Source organism: Anarhichas minor, unplaced genomic scaffold (genome assembly GCF_050575085.1).
Source record: "Anarhichas minor isolate MPS153535 unplaced genomic scaffold, ASM5057508v1 ptg000014l, whole genome shotgun sequence".
Lineage (NCBI taxonomy): Eukaryota > Metazoa > Chordata > Actinopteri > Perciformes > Anarhichadidae > Anarhichas > Anarhichas minor.
The window spans coordinates 10,880,138-10,902,729 of NW_027466460.1; the positions used below are offsets into that span (position 1 = coordinate 10,880,138).

The 22,592-nt window shown below is 43.3% G+C and overlaps 1 protein-coding gene across 7 annotated transcripts in view; it reads right to left on the reverse strand.

Annotated features, from left to right (window-relative positions):
• The window catches only part of fbxw7 (F-box and WD repeat domain containing 7), a 102,052-nt gene that overhangs the window by 58,633 nt on the left and 20,827 nt on the right, over positions 1 to 22,592 (reverse strand). For 5 of the 7 annotated variants that reach the window (XM_076091426.1, XM_076091425.1, XM_076091424.1 and 2 more), the window contains 2 exons: positions 12,291 to 12,539; positions 11,469 to 12,014 (listed from right to left, as the gene is read on the reverse strand). In XM_076091426.1, the coding sequence (XP_075947541.1) occupies positions 11,469 to 12,014; positions 12,291 to 12,470 (726 nt within the window). In that variant the 5' untranslated portion in view covers positions 12,471 to 12,539. Of the gene's footprint in view, positions 1 to 891; positions 3,217 to 11,468; positions 12,015 to 12,106; positions 12,141 to 12,290; positions 12,540 to 22,592 lie in introns of those variants that run through there. The other 2 variants (XM_076091427.1, XM_076091428.1) reach the window with 2 other exon arrangements.

Consider the following 22,592-nt stretch of genomic DNA (forward strand, 5'->3'; position numbering starts at 1 on the left):
TTAATCGACATTTCATAATATCAATTAAAATGTGATGATCGTACCTTTAATCTCTTCATGTTTGAACGTTAGACAGCCGGTGACAAAACATGGAGAGATTAGCGTCATTTAGACGGTTTATTCTTTCAGACGGGGCCCTGGGCTCGCCAAGAAGCATCTCACTTGAAATGGAAGTTTAATCTTAATAATTTATCAAAAGGAGACTTTTAATGCAAGCAGTGTTACCGTTATAGTTGGTAACAGGCAACCTGATTTGCTTTTAAAGGGGAAGAAGTTGCTAATGTCATAGTTGGAGCGTAATGATGTTTTGGAACTGCTTCAACCTTCAACAACTAACACACGAGAGGAATTACAAACTAGAACGCAAACACATCTCCCAATTAAGGCAACACCACCAATTTATTGTTTCATCTAAAACATGACCTAAAAATAGGCTCATTGGGCGACGGCCTTTTTAAGGTTATATGTTGGTGTCCGTCGCCCGTCATGGGTGGAGCCGAGAACAGAGAACATTTGTATCCGTGGACAAACTGAAACGATTGAAGTACATCGGACAAACAAATGTATCCATCCACCTTACATTAAAAGTGTCTCAATTTGTTCTTATTTATTCCTACCAATCGCAGCAATGCAACAACTATCAGTTATTAAAGTTCAAACAAGTAATCCTTAAAAGGGAAGATTTTCTGCTTGTTTGCTTTGAGGGGGTGTGACTTTAATGAAAATAGCCAAGGAGCTTCAATTTAGATCCACCTCTTCGATTAAACAGCAGTTACACAAAGCGACAACAACCAAGGGGAAAGAGGGCAAGAGGTGACCTTTGACATTTTTAGGTTCCGTTACTCAACTGAACTCGACCCGTGTGACTGGCCTAATACGTACAAAACTCACCCGTCGGCGGCAGAAAGGCAAACCCTGTGCGATGATGTTGAGGCTGAATATCTTGAGTACTTTCTGAGGGGGTAACGGTTCCTCGGCAACGTGCTTGGGGTCTGCCTGGTTCTCCAGCGGCACGTGGGACGACGTCTTCTCTTTCCCAAAGGCAACATTTGGCATCTTTCTCCGAGCCCCAGACGAGAAACGGGCAAGAGGGCAATGCTTCAGCATTGCAAAACAGGCCGTCTACTGGATCATATCCCAGAGGGAGCTCTCAAACCTGGCCGACTATTGTCGCAAGCGGACAACTTTTCTCACATCAATGTAGGACCTTCCTCGGACCTCTCAATCATGGGACAGACGTCTCAATGCTGCACCTACCTACTCAGAACTCATCTCCCTGCTGACTGGCACCCTTTAAAATACCTCTGGAGGTGTGAGGTCACTGTTGCACCCAAGCCAGGCAAGGCAGCTGCCGTCGGGGCCTGAAAAGAGGATGGACCAACTCAGCCACTCCCCCTCAGACGGGCACTGGGGAATCTGCTCTCATGACCCCCTCGGTGGTGGAATGTGAACCAGCAGGCGTCTGACGCAGCCCACGAGTCCGGAGAGCTTCCTCATTGTGGTCATTCTCTGACCCCCTCCCCTGTGTGCCTCCCAACTTAGTGGACCACATCATCCCTGAGCCCGGTTAACTCTACGCCATGAGAGCATGTCAGCATACAACGAAACTCCTCAGTATCCTCGTCCGGATCACATTCGTCAGGGCAAGTGTTGAAGCTAGGATTTGTTTTCCACTGGCCTTCTCCAGCTCTCCCATGAACCAAGGTGTCCAGGAATGTCAGTAACTCTGTCTATGTCAGCAGAGAGGCGGAGGATATTTCAGGAGACGATCCCACAGTAGTTCAATGTTAGTATGTGTGACACATGCACTTAAACAATGATTTACTTGACCAAGTATCAAGAGGGATGGACTCACATGCAGCTACAAGAAGCAGGATGTTGGTCTGTTTCTATCTAAACCGTCACAAAGAGGCACTAGTGCAGTGAAGCTATAAACGTCTACCGGCGCAACAAGAGGTGCAACCGTTAAGAATTGAGAAAAGTTATTAAAGCAGATTATGCTGATTTCCACAGAAAACAAAACAGAAAACAGCCGAGAATCTGATGAATATGTAGAAATCTACAGATAGCGCAAGTGGCAGGAGACAGCCTTCCCTGTGTGCATTTAAATGTCTGAACACATGGTAACAGACAGACCTACGGGGCTTAACCTCTCTTCTATTCTCACATCCACCATTGTTTGAGGAGGATTACGGAGCTACAACATCTGTCAGAGTAGACCGAGGGCCGCTGGACGCCATTGAGCGGACCAACGCCCATAGTTTTTACAGTACGTTCAGCACAATTGGAGTAAGTTGGCGCCTTATCGGCAGCTGTTCAGCCAATTGAGCATGTTGAACAAACAGCAGAGGTTGTTGGTGATAGAAGCTCCCCGACTAAACATTCGGATGAGCAAATAAGTAGTGATTTCACCCCATTTAGTCGACTTTTCGTATTTTTCTAACTCGTGTGCCGAGCAAGGACAAACTTTATAGGCTTCCAGTTTGCCGCTTTTAAATCAATCACATCCACAATTTGTATTCCAAGCATTTAATGAGACTCAATCGATTCGTGGTGGTGCCGAAAAATTGTGTGAAATTAACTTCCGCCGTTGATTTGTTTTGGATTCGGTCACATTGCATCTCCATTAAAGGAAACCCTCGTGTGCCATGACATCATCGCTCTGCAGCAGGTAATAAATAAATATTGATGGGATCAGTCGCAGACTATGAACAGAGTGAGAGAGTGACGCTACAGTTTGTGGTCTGGTGGTTTGATAATGTACTAAAAATGGTGATAAAACACTAGAAAAATAACATCACCTACAAACACAGCTGCCTCAGAGTTTATGGGAGCGATTGTTTGTAGGACTGAAATGTAATGTGACCATACTTCACCATGCGAGCAGAATATAGTACAGTCTACTGTGCATGCATGTCAGCAGTGTATTCACATGTACACCTTTTTGCAGATAACGTCAGGGGGACTCAATTTGTCTGATCAGTGATTTTTTTGGCACTTTAGGTTTAGCCTGCTGTGTCAGGTCCTCACCACACCTCTGTACTCAACGAGTAGTAAAGAGTTGAAGTTCTGTATTTCAAATTTACACCGACAAACACAGAGACCAGTGTCTTTCTATATAGACATACAAGGAAAAAAAAGATCTGACAACAGGCCTCATTGAATATCCTCAAGTGATGCTTTTAGAATTTCAATCACGTGAACGGTTGGTTTACAATTATTTAATTTTCCCTTTCAGATTGCAAACCATTTTTGACAATAGTCCACATGCAATGTTAAATGACCGATGAGGCGCCTGTGAACGGCTGCGACTGTGACTCGCCCCGGGCCTTGCGGAGGTTACTTGAGCTTTCGGACTAATCTTAGGCCATAAAGCTATGTGACAGACTCACTGTTCCAGTCTGCTACAACATGATCAGCCCAAAGTAACTCGTTAAATGGCAAGCCATGCAATCATGTTCACCCTGGAGGCCTCTGCAAAGAGTTAAACATTATCTATCATGCCATTTTGGTTGTGTGTGTTGTATTTATGTTTGCTTTTGCATAACCAAGAAACCCAAAAGATATTCCACTGGTGGAAAAATGGGAGAAACCAAAGAAATGTCCGCATGGTTACTATTGTACAAGCTCATAAGTTGCCCGTAAAGTCCACTAACGAAGCTATTAAAGGGGTAAATGTCTGCTTTCTTTGAGGCCCGGTATCGCTGGCTGGTCACTGAGTTTACAATCCCTGTAGTGCCAGAGGTCGAGAATGTTTGGCTTCTAGTAACTCGGTACACTTACAAATCACTCCCTGCTTTTCAGCGCAACTGAGATGACGGGGTAGTCTGCTGATGTAGACCCTGTGAGAGGGGGGCACAGTAGGTCATCCTCTGTGTCGTATAAAGTTATTAACATTCAAAGTCAGAAAAGGCAGAGCAGCCATCATGGTGCTGTAACTGATGCTGCAGACTAACTTTGGAAGAAGCATCGTGTCACGCAAGTGACCTCTTTCTTTCGAATCCATTGAAAAGTGGACAAAAAAATATGATCATAAATACCTGAACATCGTAAACAAACAGTCTCCTGGTGAACTGAGTGAGGGGACTCACGTCAGCTGTGAAACAATGATAAACTTAAGTGTTATGCACTATTACTTCCACAACAGTATTTAGGTTTAGAAGTAAAGCAGAGGCTGTTGTGTTTGCATACTTGTACGCTCATTTTGCTTCTCCTAGCAGTAGTAATGGTGTTCAACTCAAGCTACGTAACAGGCGAAACGTTTTTACTAGTATCAGTATAGAAAAATGTACCGCATATTAACAGCACTGCACACTATTCCTGCTGGTTCAGTGCTGCCAATATCACCCGTACTTCATCTCTGCAGCTCTTGAGAGCGTGAGGTGACTTTGTGAGTAGAAAATCTTTTTTTAGACTGAGATAACTGAATTACATAATGCACATTAATGGTAATTTAGTTACGGGATAGAACCATTGAAGCACATGTTCTGCAGTCTGCATTGGATGATGCATTGTGCCACCCAAACATGCAGCGATGCATAGTTTATTGCATTTAACTATTCATATAGTAGATGCAAGTAAAGGTTTCTAGCTCAAAATTGCTATTCACCCCCACACTGTCTCTAAATCAGCAAGCAATGAAGTTAAAGCCTCTGCCAGACATCAACGGTATTACTGGAGAAAGCTTTCACGCACTGGTCCATGTGAGACAGACTATAGTTCATTACTGGATGAAGCCGGGGGTGCAGTGTGAGCACAGCTGCAACAAGCACCCACAACCTGTGGGTCACAGATTATTGTAGGTAGGCGACTCTCAGACCACTGCCTCCCTCTGGTGTCGAAGACTGGGACAACAATGCAGCGCTGCAAAATCACCCCAATGCAACAATATCCTGTTAGAACATTTTTACAAGAATCTGACCGACTGCGCTTGGAACCTTATGAACACACGACCAGGACGTTTCTCTTGAGAACATTAAAGTGGTAGTACGTCTGCTATAGTAATACACAGACTATAGTAAAGCACCTCATACAACCCTACTTCAAAACACCTGAACTAAGTCTGAAGAGCAAATTAAAGCTGCACAATGCAAAAAAACAAATCACAACTAAACTAGGCTGCTGCTTCCCGAACACGATCGCTTTTGCAGGCAACGGACTTGTGACCGCACAGACGAACTGCAGCGTTAATGTCGCTGTATGTTACCGTGGAAGGGCAAATCCTTTTGGTCCATGTGCCTTTGTTGTTACCTTGTGGCAGAAAAAAGCCGCTAAAAAAAAACAACATGCTGAGCCTGCAGGAGTGGTGGGGGCACACACACACACACACACACACACACACACACACACACACACACACACACACACACACACACACACACACACACACACACACACACACACACACACACACACACACACACACACACACACACACACACACACACACCTCTCTCTTTTTGTTTTCCAAGAATCATTTGAGCAAAGCCTACCCGAGGCAATTATCCAAGTCTCAACGACTGGTGGTGTTGACATCAATTAGCACACTTTGATTTTTACTAAAAATTTCAAATCTTATCTGACGCAGCACAGAAGACAATTAGCAGCTGTCTGCAGTAGAATTAGACGACCCAGGAATAGCAAGTGGCAGCAAGTGGGAAGCCAGTGAGGGATTACCTCTTGGCTGCACTGGTGACTTCCTCTCGTTGGTTGGGGCATACGGTATATTGGTTTGCTGTTAGCATGATGTCGCCTTGTAACCATGAAACTTGCATCTTTGCCATGTAAAAAAATAAAAATGTGTGTAAAGAATGTATGGAATTTTTGTTTGTCATTTGTGATTTAACATCTTAATTATATGAAACAAACTAATCGTGTCAACGAAGACAGATGAGCAGTTGTGATCAATATCAGAGATGTCTGCTGGGAAACAACCAATTCAACAGGCCTGTGGAAGTGCATCAGTTTATAATGAAAGCTTCAGTGGAGACAATTTGCCGTCAATGCTGGTGACTCAACGAGTTGCTTTCATGTGGGAGGATAAGAACACTGGTCCTTTGTGGCTCATTTCTGCCTGTGTGACAAGGCCAGTGTGTGGGAGATGCCACCTACAATAAGCCGGCTGCCTTTCCTTCGGAAAAACATTTAATTACCGACAATGAACGGTATCTCGTGTGTGTGTGTGTGTGTGTGTGTGTGTGTGTGTGTGTGTGTGTGTGTGTGTGTGTGTGTGTGTGTGTGTGTGTGTGAGAAGAAAAGTGGAGCACTGAGCGCACCTCAAATTGTCTAAGTTTGCAACGGTAAAAACTATTTGGCTGACGAGTTAGTGCTCAATCCCATCTCAAACTGTAATACATGACCTCTCTCTTTAAATGTCCCTGTATCAATATTCAAAAAGTAAGAGCTTTGGAAATCTGAAAAGACACAAAGAGGAGAATGACATCTGAGCAACTATGGATGCTACAAACACTTTAGAGTTAAATAGACACTCTTACTTCACATTCAATGATCTAGACGTAGATGGAACTACCCTGATGGCTGAAGAGAGAGGCTGAAAAGATACAGCAATTTGTTTTTAGTCAAGACAAACTGTACATATCAGTCACACATCTCACAATATTTATATATTTATATCTTCTTTTAATCCAGATCATTTACAGCTTTTTTTAGCCAGCGTTGATGTTAATGTGTCGTGCTGTCAATGCACTCATGCCCCGCCCCCTTTGCCTTATTGTAGCTCTGCAGATCCATTTGCCACCAAAGGTCTCTGATGAATCAGTGTGAGACATCTAATTCTGTAAGACCACATAATGCCTTAGTAATTAGCCACGAGTGATAAGTTCAAATACACTCTAAGATGGTGGGGCAGCAGAGTACTGCATAGAGCCTAACATGGGCATAATATGTTCCTGTTTATTCTTATCATATATCTTTTTTTAAACTATGACAGTTTAACAGAACTTTTAGATTTTAAGACTTGGAGATTGGTTATGGTTTGGAAAAATATGCTGTATTTAAAAAGAAAGGTTGTCTCCTGTGCCGTGTAAAATAAATGTATATCTAAATCGCAGATGTACAAGTTGTTTTCGTAGAACAGTAAAACACATTCAATTGCCTGAAAAATTGCCATTTCTGATTGCAAAACAATTCATGCTGAGTCACGGAAATAAAGAAAAGTGGAACGCAATCATAAAATTCCTAATTTATCTACAGCCCAACAAATAATAAAGTAGCTTAGCAATAGAAAGGGTTTCAAAGCAAAGTAGACTTAGTAGAATAAATGTATATTCTCAATTGCGGTGAGTTCTCACCAGCCTTCTGTAATAACGGTCAATTCATTATCTACTGTACGACAGCATTTCCTCAATGTTCACAGACTGTGAACATGAATTCACAGTATGTGGGGTAATGAATACTTCAAATCCTGTGAAACAACTTAAAGGATGACTTTGCCAGTTGCACATACCACCCACACTGCAAAGATATAAAGCCAATGCAACATAAGGAGTGGAAGCATTTTCCATCAGTTGTGGGATCATTAACAGTTTCCAGTAAACATGTACTCCACTATAGGATATAAGATTCAACCCATCTGCTACCGTCAAGTGCTCTGCTTTCCCAGAGGCTAACGTATGCGACACACTCTGCAGACATCAACACCCGCTTCAGATACACGCCTCGTGTTCACTCAGCACCGTATAGTCTGTCATTCGACACATTAAACATGTGATGCATGCCCTTCTTGGGGCCCTTGAATAGAAAGGCATCTGAAAATGTAAATCTAAATGAAGTTCAGACTCAACTGCAGAATATCTTTGCACATTAAACCCGCAGAGATGTTGATCCACGGCTTGAATATTGATTCATGAAGCTCTTAAAGAATTTGAAAAGGTGAAGCGATGGGCGTCACCCTCCGAGTATCACCCCGTTGGCTCGGGGTCAAAAAACAAGCATGGCAAGTAAGGGGGGGGGGGATCCTGGATCCTGGGAACACAATCTGTCCTCAACGGGGACATGTGAAGACATGCACAGAAAGCTCAACATCCTATTAGAACTTTTTCTGGTGCTAATTCCACTTTACACATGTGTTTGTGTTCGCACACTTCCGCCACACATGCAGTGCTTGTGGATGTCGCCTGACCCCACATGGACCAACACATTTTTGGTCCAAACATGGGTCCTGATCCTCCGTCACAACCCCGCTGCCCCGCGTTTGGCTCATGGATACTGCAGCTGTCAAAACGCACATATCATAGTCTGCAAGCCTACATATGAGAGTATACACACAACCTTTAAATGTGTAACGTATATGAAGGGGATACATCTTCTACTACCTCTACACTATGGTTTAAGTGGGTAGAAAAACAGATCTTTCAACCTTCAGTCACATGCAGAAGCCATCACACCTACACCGGCATGTTTCACCTGAAACACAGCGAGTGTAAATATCTCAAACGAGAACTGTCGAAAAATGCCGATCCCCTCTCCACCGCTCCTAACTCCAAGAATACAAGACCCACAGCTGAACAATATTTGTACCGTCAACATCAAAGCCAGCTGGCCCACTGCAGTGACTGACAAACAGCTGTGTCCGATGGTAAGAGCCACTCAGGAGCAAATTCAGACTAACTGCTATATTTAGGCCAATATAAGCAAGGACAATGTCTCCATCAAAGGCTCAGACACACACGCATAAAATCACTCTATATTGAGACCACAGGTATGACATATAATACAGGAGACAACTGTGTCGGTTAAGAGAGACGCATGCTTTTCAACCGCAATAATTAAACTTCAGCGTCGTGCAGCGACGGTCAGGAGGGTGTGGGGAGAGCAGTGTATCCGTCACCGCTTTAGTCAGTCTGTTGAGCTGGTGTATTATCTCTGGTGTAGTAAGGAGAATGATACAACACAGTAAACATTGTTAACACAAGTATGGTAACATCACACGTAGTATAAATATCTGCTATATTTGGGGCTAATTGCTGCTGTGGATTTTAATTTACATAAATAACACAAAGGCACAATATAGTTAGTACTCTAATGGAAACAAAGAATTGTACTGGTGAGAGGGTTTTTACTCTTAATATACTCACACCACCATCTGTGTGATCCTGATCCTCCAACAACTCTTACGGACTATTATAAGCAACGGGGTCTAAAGGACAAACGGTGCTGGGATGGTATTAAACCTAAATCGAACTGAGCACATCGGTTCCGTTACGGAGAAAATAGCTGACAATCTGTTACACTCGTCTTTTGAACATCAAGCGCTCCTCCTCACTCGTCACTCATCAGGTCAGCAAACTGTGAGTGAGGCATGAACGTGCGTGGAGTTTCACCGTGTCCTAAAACAGGCTTCTGTGCGCTCTACACATGAATGAAGTGTCTCGCGAGGAGGACGGCGAGCTAGAATTACTAAACACAGCGCTGGGACTCCTCTATCACAAACTGCATGACAAAATGGCCCTGGAATTTATTTATTTTTTCAATTGTTGTGACCGCACACAGCAGCTGTTTTATTGACACTGGTGACTGATGTTGCAATTCAGCATTCATCCAGACCCTCCTCTGTGTGTTTTGGTATTGATGATAGCAACGGGATGTGCTTTACGTCATCTTTCCTCTCAGAAATGAAGGGAAATGTGATACGATTAAGCTTTTATCTCTCCATCGAGTGGAGCAATCTGTGTCTTAGTAAGATGTCGGTCCTCTGAAGGGTCGAGCAACTTGACAAATAAATCGGCAATGGGCAATTAGCCATGTACATCGCAATTTTATTTAGCTAATTTAATGGTCTGCCTCCAAAGAACAAGTGAGAGTCTCTGCTCAGCAACGGCAGAGAGAGACAGCGAGGAAAAGCAGCTTGTAAAGTCGCCATATTTTCACATCCAACTGTGAATTAATGGCGATTGTTGGAAGGAGGGGAAAGACTAACAAAGACGTTTTTGGTGAATTTTATTTGATCTGTCGAGTTCAAATGAAGTGTGTTTTACAATGAGTTAAATACGCAATTAAGCTTAGTTCTGTGATGGAGAGTCACGTGAATTCAGCAGGTGTATGTTCTGTGTGCAGGTTCAGGCTCTGTTTTAAGAAGGTCATCTAACACTTACACTTCTTTTAATGGATTTCCAGAATTCTCAAAGACTCTTTTAACCATCAGGATGAAAGAATAACTTTTGAGATTAGTAACCCGTCACTCAAATTGCAACTCTATTTCCTTTCCAGGTCACCAATGGCTACATTCTTCATTTGGAGAACGAGTTGAAAAATCCTTTTTGTCCTGCGGTGGACGGATGTGGTTGAGATTCAGTCATTAAAGCTTTGACGACGATGTTGGTAGAGAGTACAATCCAATATATCAGTCCATAATCTCCCATTAGGTGTTCAGTACATTGAAATATGTCGACTGTAAAGATTACAGCATATGATTCACATCCTTTGAATACTTATTCAACCATTTAATAAACCCTCATGACCGATGGAAGGGACCAGTCCCAACAGGACACAAGGTGATAATAACTTTGCATTGATTTGCAAATGGGAAGAAGTATCTGTATATTCGTCATGTTTTCAGGTGCTGTCAGGTGAGGGAGTTCTTATTCAGAGAGTCAACATTAATGCATCACTTCATCAAACTTCCTCCTACCCAAAGTTTGGGTAGAAGTTCTGTAACTGTCAACATTCACTCATGAAAGACACAAGATTGTGAAGGAATGCGACGTGATTGGAACGAGACGAGAGCAGCAGCAATAAATGTCATGTGACCAAGAGGGAACGTGAATGAATAAATCAGGATTTGGTGAGGTTGTAAATACATTCATCTCATACCTTCTCCCCAGTCTTAAACGCTCCTCGGTCCAGGCTTATGTTTAGTCTCTTATTACTTCAGATCTGTCCTATTCAATCCTCACTTGTCATTGGTTTGTATGTGCATGTTTAAATATGAAATGTAGTTCCAGAACCCTAATCCCTCTTACTGGGAAGGTTTCGTCACTGCCCGTTAAAGAGAACACAGCGGGACTTTGCAGTGCAGTAACACACTGATGCCAAAAGAGGGCGCTGCTGTTGTAAATATGACGACACATTGTGTGGAGTTTTCACAGCAGCGGTGTGATCATAACCGAACACTGCCTGTGACAAACGTCTGTGTCTGCTGCAGGAACTCTAAAGAGTCAGTTCACGCAAATGATGTATGTTTTGGAACCGATGTCTGCAAAGGATTTACGTTTCATTTGCTCACGATTTATGGTTCCTGTCTCTGAGATACAACGGAGGTGAATGGAATTTTACTTGTGTTGCCAATAGTCTTGAAAAATGAGACAAATAACTTGGACAGAACCAGTGACCCCGTTAACTGTGGAGGATTCCCAGAACTCCCTGTGAACGGTTTACACAGGAACTATTTCTTCAGTGGAAGGTAGAGTGCTTCCAACGAAAACTGTTCAACAAAAAGCAGCTGTGCTTACCTTCTTGTTGGAAGAGCTTTGGTGAGTACAACCTGAGTCCAGGTTGTTATTGGGGGCAGACACATTGTTCCTGAGAGAGGGAGACCGCAGCCCTTCCTCCCTCTCTCCTTCCTCCTCCTCTTCCTCTTCCCTCCCACTCTCCGCAGAATGCTCAAAGTCATCACTGTCTTGGTCCATCTCTTCCTCGTCCTCATCCTCCTCTTCCTCCTCGCCCTCTTCCCTCTCCTCTTCCTCCCGTCCCTGCTCCTCCCCGCCCTCTGTCCTCTCCTCCGCCTCCTCCTCCTCCTCCTGGTGACTGCTGCTGTTGTTGTTCTCTTCCTCTTCCTCCTCCTCCTCCTCGTCCTCCTCACCCAGCGGCTGGCCTCGTAGTCGCCTCTGCTCCGGCCCCCACATCCATCGGGCTCCCTTTTCTCCCCCGTTCACTTCGTTTGGCGGACCCTCCTCGTCTTCCTCCCCGTCCTCCTCTCCCCGAGGGCCGTTGCTGGCTCCCGATTCACTTGGCGCCCATGGTTGTTCTCTCTCGCCATCAACCTGCGACGCCTCAGGCTGTGAAGGGCCAGAAAAAGAAAATTCAATTAAATTCAATGCCTCAGAGGAAAGGTCTGATGCTAAATTAAATCCGTTGTAGTTATACTTGCCTAAAAGTTCCTAATTGGTAACCACAGCGCAGGCCTAAATCAAATTTACACAATTACATCGATTTGATCTATGCATCTTCACACTTCATCTTACAGTTCGCTAATCCAATTTAGATTATAGGCGTGTATTTCAAACCCTCCCATAGGACGGCCGTATTATTCGTTGAATGTCAGTTGGCCTCACCCTTTGCTGCAGCTGCTCTTCCTCCTCTACTACCCGGTTCATGTGCTCATCCTCATCACCCTCCTCTGCTGCCTGCTGGGGTGCCCGGGCCGTGGAGGAGGCGTTACCTCGCACTGCCGGCCCCCCCGGCCCCCGACTCCGCCTGCTGCTGCTGCCCCCCGACAGCAGATCCTGGTTCATTTCCAAAAGCCAGCTTGCTACCTCCTGGACCTTCGCTAGGCTGTCTGAGGAGGAGAAGGACTTGGCATTCTGCAAAGAGACACACACACAAAAAAAAGACAGATTGTTAAAATATGTCAATTGTTTACTGGTGTCCACACTCAGCTTGTGTTTCTGAAGCAAACAGCAAACAACTGCTAGAAAGAAAGAATCATTACACACACACACACACACACACACACACACACACACACACACACACACACACACACACACACACACACACACACACACACACACACACACACACACACACACACACACACACACACACACACACACACACACACACACACACACACACACACACACACGTTTCCTCACAGGTAATCGTGAATAGCTTTCACCGTATTCTATTCTTGCCCCTGATGTAAAATAATGGACATTGGAGCCACACTATCGCTGCTCAGCAGCAGAGCAGGAAAACAAAGGTGGGAGTGATTGTGTTTGGCTTCAGATCACACAGCGTTGGAAGCAGAGTCTCACATGAAGACGGATGGGCCGAAAAGCCTTGAGAGCTACTTTTATTCCAGGTTTCTAAGTCCAATCTGTCACATGCATAAGCAAAACGCGGCTTAGATGTACCAGAAGCATGTCCAACAACTGTCCTTTAGAGGAGTCTGCAAGCTGCATTTAAATAAAAGACACGTTTATCTTCTAGATCCGCTGTCTTGCTGCTATGCATCCTCTGTATTATGAAGGGAAACCTACTGAATAAAACACACGAGCCACAAAGCTTACTTCTGTCATGTCTCAAACCGAATGTAGAATCGAACGATGGGCCTCAAAGCTTTATCTACAATGAGACAGCTTCTCCCTCTGACACCGAGTCACAGAAGCGGCGACGCAGACGGGAATCACACTCTTATCTAATCTGTCACCATCAAACCATCATCTCTCTTGAGCTTGAAGTATATTTCAATCCATATGTCCTCCGACTTACACATATGATTACAAAAACTACATGTGGATACCTTAACTCTGGGGTTTTTCTTCAGGCTTTTGAGAATTTGATTAAACAGACCCTGTATAAGACACCACTCCATGCCTCATGTCCAAATCTTTCCCCATGTTGATTCCCAAATTAGAATCAAATTTGTGATATGGGGCGATATAATGTAACTGACTTGACTCCGACAAAGCCTCCAAACAGGACACGAAATCTCGGTCAGCACTGGATTTGAACCAGTAACAGCCAAAAGATGCCAATGAATTGACTAAAGTGTTGCATCGAAGGTCTGATCACAGTCGGCTTATTTGGTTAGAAAGGTGAAAGAGGACAGGTGGCTTCCTCGGTTGAATTATGATATTATGATCCTTATAGAAACTATTCTCGTCTAAAGATGGTTGATGTTTAAATGAGATGGAGCAAGTATCACTAGTACTACAGTTATATTGATATTAGAATTGCAAGTAATATTTCCATTTTTCTACAGGCAGTATCTTTGAGTGCAAGTGCTGAGCATTTACTGGCAGCTTTGTGTGTTTCTAAACAAAAAAACTCACTTTTGGAGGACAGTTTGTATCATAGCGTTAAAAGTCCACTGAGTCGAGTCTTTAGTTGATCAGAATCAAAATATTCTCGTAATAACAGATTTAATGTAAAACAAAAAGGAGGCGTATCCTCTTTGCTTTCGTCTTTAGGTTTTTTAACATCCAAATCCATGGATTCTGAAACCACGACACAAGCTCAAACAAACACTCAAAAAGCACATCAACTTAATAGACACATTTTATTCTGCTGACTCAACATTCAAGTAGCAATATAAAGACTTATGTAAAAGAAGGTAAGTGGTGTGACTCTTGGATTTGTGGGTTGGTAGCATGCAAAGCAGTTCTTAAGGCTTTTTAGTAACAATGACTTCCTCCAATACATGTGAAGCTTTAAGACAAGTAGTAAGAAGTAAGCTTCTTTATGCAAAAGGACAACTTTGCATAAATTAGTCGTGGCAGTGAAGTTGTTTTAACACCAAATGGAGATAATCAAGGCATTTCTTACTAATCGGCTCTATTGAGCTATACTGATTTTTAAAAAAGGCCAATAAGAGTAATTTATTAATGCAATCCATGAAACAGACGTACAGATGACATAAATAAACACACAATGGAATATAGTTCATTCAGGAAACTGGGGCAAAGGCTTCACCCGAGCAACGAGACGCTGTAAAAAAGGGGAGAGAGAAATTCCCTTGAGACGTGAAAAGGCCAGAAAGATTACAGAGGGGGTTGAATATTTCATACTTATTTTGTAAAAGAGTACAAATGAAAAGAAACAGCTTGGTTGCAGCCATTTCCTTGTTATGCATACGGCATATATTGGATTGATTTTAATAACTTTAATGGACTTGAAGTGTTATTATATTAGCTCCATAATTACAGTGCATCACAGGGCAGTTAATACATCATTATAGCTGAGCACACACTTCTTTCCTGTCACGTAACATGCACATTAAGACCACATGGAGCTCATGCAATTACGTACATTTCTCAAAGTAGTCCACAACAAACACACAAGGGGTCTTCCAAACAGCTGTTTTTTTTTTGTGAACACCAAGACAAACTTGGCAAGAATCCTTAATCTTTAAAATAATATTTCTGGTTTAAAGTTTTATTGAGATATCTTTATTCTTTATTCTTGATTTATAGACTAGCTACATTTGGCGGTTCACGGTCAGGCACATGAGGTCACAGGTTCACTACTGGTCACACACACATTCCTGAGAAGAAGTTTAATTTTGTCTGCTTTAAAGGTGCCAACGGGCCTTTTCACTGCCTAAATGCGGTCTTTAGCTAATCTTCACTGTGACAAATTAGGAATCGGCCGTGAAAAATCTCAAAATCTCCTCAACGAACGACATGTGAAATGAGAACATTTCTTCGGGAGGCTCACATACTCGTCCGTCTCAGTGAAAACGAATGGCTTTGACTTTGAGGAAGAAGTCACCGGTCCCCTTATGTGCGTCTGTCTCTGCTGCACGGTCCCGGTGCTGCGCTGGGAAGCATTAGACCCATCTCAGATTGCACGGAGCCCTCTCGGGACTGTTCAGTTCACTGCTGTGAGCTCAGAAGAGGAAGGCTATGAATAGCTAAAGCTGTCCCTGCCTTTTACCGGAACGGCCGAGGTTTCCGTTATTAGTTTCCTAAACACAGCATGAAATTAGCTTGTTGTTGTTGTGCAAACAGTAAGCGAGGGTGACGGCACATTAAAAATGTGCTGCTGATGAAACAGGACAAATGTAACCGAGTTCGGATTAATTTGTTGGTCGAGAGCTTTATTGTGTTTGTTTAATTATAATCGGAAAAACTCATATTGTTTTATATATATATATATATATATATATATATATATATATATATATATATATATATATATATATACACATACACATACACACACACATACAGTATATAGTTCACCTTCAATTAGACACAAAGGCACCTTTAAATGGCAAGCAGACCATGGTGTCAGACTACTGTGTAGACTAGAACAGAGTGTGCACTTATAAAACTGCTCTTCTGTTGACGCTTTTAACGTGGTCGGACACAAACAAAGACTCCAGGAACACTTGTAGTGAACAAAGACTTGGCACATGGCCTTTAGTATTGCACGACTAAGAATAGAGACTGATGAATGAGGCTTGTGCATGCAAGAGCGATGTAGTGGACACAAATAGCTGTGGGAAGCTGGAGGGGGCAGGTGTGAACTTGTGTCTCCTGAAGCAAACCGGTGACACAGGTGCCCGGGGGGATGGAGAGCCACAGAGAGTAAAACAGAGAAAATGAGAGCGGAGATTTCAAAAAATGTGTGTCCAGGCTGGGAGGGGTCGCCAACTATCGCCTTAGAGGGACGGCAGAACGCAGCCAATCACCTTCTCAGCGGAGCGAATGATACGCTGCAGTCTGTGCGCAGTCGATCTCATTAATAGCGCCGTTAAGCATGTTATAATGAATGCTTGTCAGAGCAATAACGTGTTTATAGACCAGCCCTGATAATGTGAGCCCAGCAGCGTTGCATAAATCCAGACCGTCCCGGGTGTAGCTGCTGATGGGGAGGAGTTAACATTTCATCAGAGGGCACTTCAGAAAGAATGAGCTTCTCTTGTGTGGATGTGGACAGACGGATCTACACGATGTGATGGGTGGGCAACAGGTATGCATCGACTTTCTATGGAGCGCACCAGCTGAAATACAAACCTGTTTCCTACCACTGTAGACATAAACTAAAACCAAAAGTCAGTTAGTTCTTGAGTTAAAATAACAGCCGAGTTATTTATCAAACAGCTCACTCAATCACTGCCGATTCAACTTCAACTCAAAAGGCAGTCGGAGATGCAATCTAGTGACGGCTGTGATGTTGTAGGCCAGAAGTAAGCCGTTTGAAATGATTTGTAAGGGTGTCCTGAGCAATATGCAGTATCTGATCAGTAAAGGCATTTTAACTGTTCTGTATCAGTCTGAACCTATTGCACTCTCAGTGTCACGTGACAGATGTCAGAGAAATTAGATTTTTCTTTTTAACTGCAGATCTCTCCTTGAGAAATCATCTTTCACATTATTCTTACAAAACACAAATAAAAAGAAGATTATTCCCACAGGGAAGCTTTCAGTCGATACATGATTAACAGATTTATAAAACTCTCAAATTCCAATAATAGTAACGGCCTAGAAGTCCAGCACTGATCAGGTTACAGAAGTGAGGTGCTGATATATTTCACTGCAGAGCCTTTACAGTTAGCAGAACTCCTATTATCATCTCCCAATAGTCATGTGATGTATTTAGGGAGCTGAGAGTAAACGTTTTATTTAAGCTGGTTAAGAAAGCAACGTTTTCAAGATAAAGAGAAAAATAAAGACACAGTTTGGACAGAAGTTTCTGAAGACACCTGTGTTCAATTAGTTAAGAAAGTGGTCTTAAGAAAGTCAAATATTACATTTTCAAGAAAATGTTTCAAGAGTGTTTGAGCTGAACACACTTTATGTAACATCTGTCACCACTACAAATGTAGTTTGCCTTTTTTTCCAGTACAAACATTAAGTTTCAAGAGAAAGGGCGACTTTTATACCACTCATCCTGGTTGTTGAAGCAGATCTGTCTCCAGTTTAGGGTTTCTTTGTGATTTAAGTCTGGCTTAATGGGGTGTGAAGGTTCTCTTCTTATTCCGGTGATTGGGGTTATATATTGTACACTGAAATTATTTTGGACAAAATAATCAGTGTTCTACTGACACCTCGTTATGAATCATTGATGTCTGACGGTGGTTGATTATGTAAAAACAATGAGGCATCTATGAAAACATTTATTTAAAACCGTTCAAGTGCATGATGTGCTAATGAGGAGATTCTGTGTTTGATGTGAGATTCGGAGAACAGAGCGATGGGGGGGGGGGGGGGGGTTAAAGTGTGACAATGATCTCTGAAAAAGATGAAACTTGACTTAAAAAGACAATCCATCTATTCAAGCCTGCTGGATACAGCGAGCACACAAACCTTGTTGAGAATGAGGAAAGACAATTAGAGGACTGAGCTGAACACATAAATCTCACTAATATGACCTCCATAGAGCAGCGGGACAGGAACGATTGGCTGTTCACAAAGCACATGGTAACGGATATAGATCGAGCAGCTGGTGTATCGTGGCTCCTCTTGGATGTTCTATTAGCCTAACAGCAGTGGGACATGGGTGGAGAAAATATTTATACTTTTCAGCATCTCGATATTATGTTTTGTGATACTATCTATTTTTTATCAGTAGCTAAAAATAAATATAGTCCGTGTATTTCACTGTTCGTTTACATTTTTTATTTGCTTGATTTGTTTAGCAATCCTGAAAATACTTTTATTGTATTTTCATACCGATATAGGCAAATGTTAATTCCTTTGCAAGCTATGATGTTGGATGCTACAGGGAATATGATGAATCCTTTGAAAAAGTAAACTTTTCTTCACTCATTTTTTATGCATATTGTGGCGTGTTCTTCATACTATGACAGTTTTCCTAAAGTTAGATTAAAAACGCAATATACTGCCTTGATTCCAGTATTGCAGTATATCGTAATGTATTGTAACCCCTGTATAACGACACATATCGTATTGCCAGATTCTTGCCAGGACACAGGCCTAGAATAAACCACAGACTGTATATAAGAAGAGGACGTATTCATTGTGAAGTTTGTGGACTGCCGTTTTGAAGCCTTGAATTCGGCGATTTGGCCGTTGCCATCTTGAATTTTTGCAACCAGTGAACGAAAGTTACCATATTTGGAATGCGGAGGAGTGACGTAGAGAAGCCGTATACAGCTCGGGGAGTGGCACAAACCAATATTAGTGTTTTTATCTCATACCGGCCTCCTGAATAACTGCCACATATGACTTATAAACTATTGACTTTTGCAAATTTTATATAAAAAAATGTTTTCAAAGGTTCCTCCAAAGTCTAGAAATCCTATAAATACTCTTCGTTTGTTGAAATCTTTGCATCTCCGATTCAATGAAGCAGCCATTGATCGGTATTTCTATTTAGAGCCGGTGCCCTGTGACGTCTCAGAGGAAGAAAGTGAGACCTCACTCCCCGAGCTGCTCCACAGAGGGAGAACGCTTTACTTCACACTTTAAAGTACTTCACTCTGTGACAATGCTGTCTCGGGAAAACAACTTATTCTCAACATAAAAGTGACATTAAGGTTTTATCTACAAGCCTCCTCTGAAACAATCGCTCATTATCTCTTTATTTGAATTGTTGCCATGCAACAGCCCAATAATACCACAACATTTTTCTTGGTGGATTTCTGTCATTACTCAGAGAGCATAAATCCCATTGGAAACCAAAGACAATCAATCTTTACTGGGAGAATGGCCTTCTGCCAGAAAGACTCTGGAAGGGACTTGAAATCCCAGTCAGTGCCGGCCAACTATGAAAGCGGTCATGAGCGGAACAAACAATGAAGAAGGAACCAGAGATGCTACAGCCATGAGGCAGAAGTCACACTCATTCACACACACTGGCACGTGCACACAAGCACTTAAGACACAATCCCGTTTGGCTTTTATTTGTTCCATTAAGCTTCTCCTTCTCCTGTAAACCACAGGCAGTCTGAAGGCATCCATTTAAATGACTCTGCCAGCTGAAAGCAAGTCCACTGTTGTCAAGGCAGCAAGACAGCAGTTAAATCACCTGCTTCCATTAAATAATCAATTACCGAGCCGCTCTCCCTGGCAGCACACTTCTTATAACTGGGAAATTGTTTCGGACAACCAAAGGCAGGATAAACAAGGACGCTGCATTTCACACGTTGTGCTTTCTGCAAATATGCTTTCAGGCCCCCGTGCGTTTCCTTGCATTGCACGCGGGCGATAACGCATAGAAAACGCACTCAGCCGACTGATCGGAGACGCAGACGTGGCTCCGTCGGTTACCTTTGGTTGAGGTGGGCAGCCGGCGGCCAGTCGCTGCAGCTGTTCTGAAGTGTGGCTGGAGAAGAGATCCGAGCAGCACGCCGTGCGGCCTAATCTCTTCATCAAAGAGGAGATGAAGCTGCAGCCACAACCGCACATCGACTTGCTCATTAGTAGCCCCGGCTGCTCTGGGGTAAGAAGACGTGTTGGAAAAGAGAGGCGAGCTGCACCCCACAGCCACTTCCTGGTCCTCGTCGAATCCCCTCAGTTGTCCTCACAGCTGATGCCTTTGTCTGTAATTATTCCACATGGTGCTGATCCACAGGTACTCCATCTACCGTCTATCTACACTCAGCGGAATGCAGACGCCGACGCTCACCTTACTACACAGTAACCGCACGCGAGTTGTGAAGTGCAGTTTGTCGGTCCATTTCCCTCGTGATTGCTTCCCACTTACTCCACTCCCTCTGCTGTACTTCTTCTATCTCTAAACAGCACGCACCTCCTCCTCCGTTAGCTCCCGTTTCCCATCCACAAAACACTGATACTGCAAGTAATACTCAGGATGCAATGTCTGCCACTACTGGCTTCTGTCCCCCACAATTTCCATGCATGTCTTTCCACTGCCTTCGGCTGCTGTGCAATGAGGATGCTATCATCACCGCCAATGCTGCTGCTGCCACCACTGTACAGCCCCCCCCCCCCCCCCCCCAGCTCCAGCGGTAAACCACTCAGACTGAGCTCCTCCAACTTGCCGATAAAAGTGCGTGCCGTGACATCTGAGCTCCTGGCTGATCCATTAATTGAGGAAGCAGTGGACAGAATATTAGAAGAAATCCAAACCACTCTGCGTGCACCAGAAGGACTGATGAGCATGATTCAGCCAGAGACGCAGAGGGGGAGGGGTCCGGGGGAAGCGTTTGAGAGACAACAACAGAGCAGACGGGATTATTATGGTAATAATCTGTCACTGCGGTCAAGAAGTGGCTGATGTCTGCAGTAATAATTAAGAGAAATAAAATTACATTTCTAACAATATGATAATGAATATATGGAAAATGAATTATTAAGTTATTAAGCTTTTATTAATGCAAACAGACAGAGCATGTTATATGACACATGCAGCCAGCATGTCTGTGATTAGTGCCAATAAAGTGCAAACATCTGCAATAAAAGGGCATCCTTTTTAATTCCCTTCGAGAGTCAACATCTGACCCCACCTTCAGGGAGACGGCACGCTTACTGCTCAGCTCATCCACGGCGTTTGAACCCGACGAGTTTAGTGACGCTCGGGAGGCGACGTGAACATTGTTCAGCACAGTAGCTAATAGTTACCAGAGGTGATGAAGCTGTGAGGCCTTGGGAGGGAGAGAGATAGCGAGTGGGAGGGGCGGTAATAACGGCAAGGCAAAGACAGACGATAAAAAAAAACTGAGAATGGGTGAAAGGAACAGCAGCAGCTTGCTATTAATAGCACACACATAATAACCTTAAATGGCTAATTCAGATTCACTGCCTGCTATCGCCGCCAATACAAAGACAATGAAAAATGGTAAAGGCTATGCGGGTAAGAGGTCGAGCGATAGGTGATTTTGTTTAAAGATTCTCTTTCGGAGGATTCTGTGCGTTTTGTTGCCTCACTCTCACTCTGGACAGCAACCGATTTCAAGTTGCCGTGACCGGTGTAAGGAGTCTTTCCTTATTATTTCTAATCAAGTTATGGATGTTTATTCAAGATGGACATCGGAGATAATATATCCTCTGGAAGTGTTAATCACAGAATCTAAAAATGTTCCTTGTGTCTTTGTATTAAGAGTTATGACTCAATGAACGACTGCAATGTTTCACACAAACTGCACCTCACAGTTAAACCTAAACCTCCGTCTTGTACGACAGTGAACTCACTTTCTTTTGGACCGTTAGGACATCACACACCATTTGAAAATGTGACCTTAAGTTTGACAGCTCAGAATCCAACTGATCTCCTCCAGTTCTTTGTCCTTTTCACCAGCTGCGACCGCAGCAACGCTGCTATTTGTTTCCCCTTGTGAGACGATGCCAGAGTGTTTATATTTTTGTCAGTGGACAGATTTCGTCACCACCGTTGCGGTAAAATGCAGTCACGAATCTTTACAGATGTGTGGCTGAGTTTAAAATGAAGGTTGAGTTAGAAGCTAGGACGTCTCCTCTCAGTTTGTCCTGCTAAGAGCAAATCTGAGTCTACTAATGTCTACATGAGGTTTATGTGAAAATAAATTGGCTTCACAATGGAATACACTTTTAATACATCAATAGAAGTGTGTATCCACAGAGGGTGCAGAAGTATTTTGGCCCTGGGCTGTCCACCCTGCTGTTCAGTGCTCTACTACTGGCTGGGTTAAATGACGCAGAGAGATCCACTTTAAAATCGGCAGCCATTAGTCTCTTTTCATGTGGATATTGCGAAAGATGACAACCGTTATTGCTACATCCGTTTATTTGGATGGCGTGCATCATGCTTTGGTGTGCAGCTGTGACCGACAAAGTAAAAAAGGTGGTGAAAGGGCTAATAAGGAAGCACTTTAAGAGGTTCTCCTCGCTCGCTCACTGGCACATCTTGGTGCCGTTGATGAGAGTGCCACTAAAAGGTGACGCCTCACTGTGAATCACCGCAACAGAGACTTCCTCCAACACCAGGAACAACCAGCACAT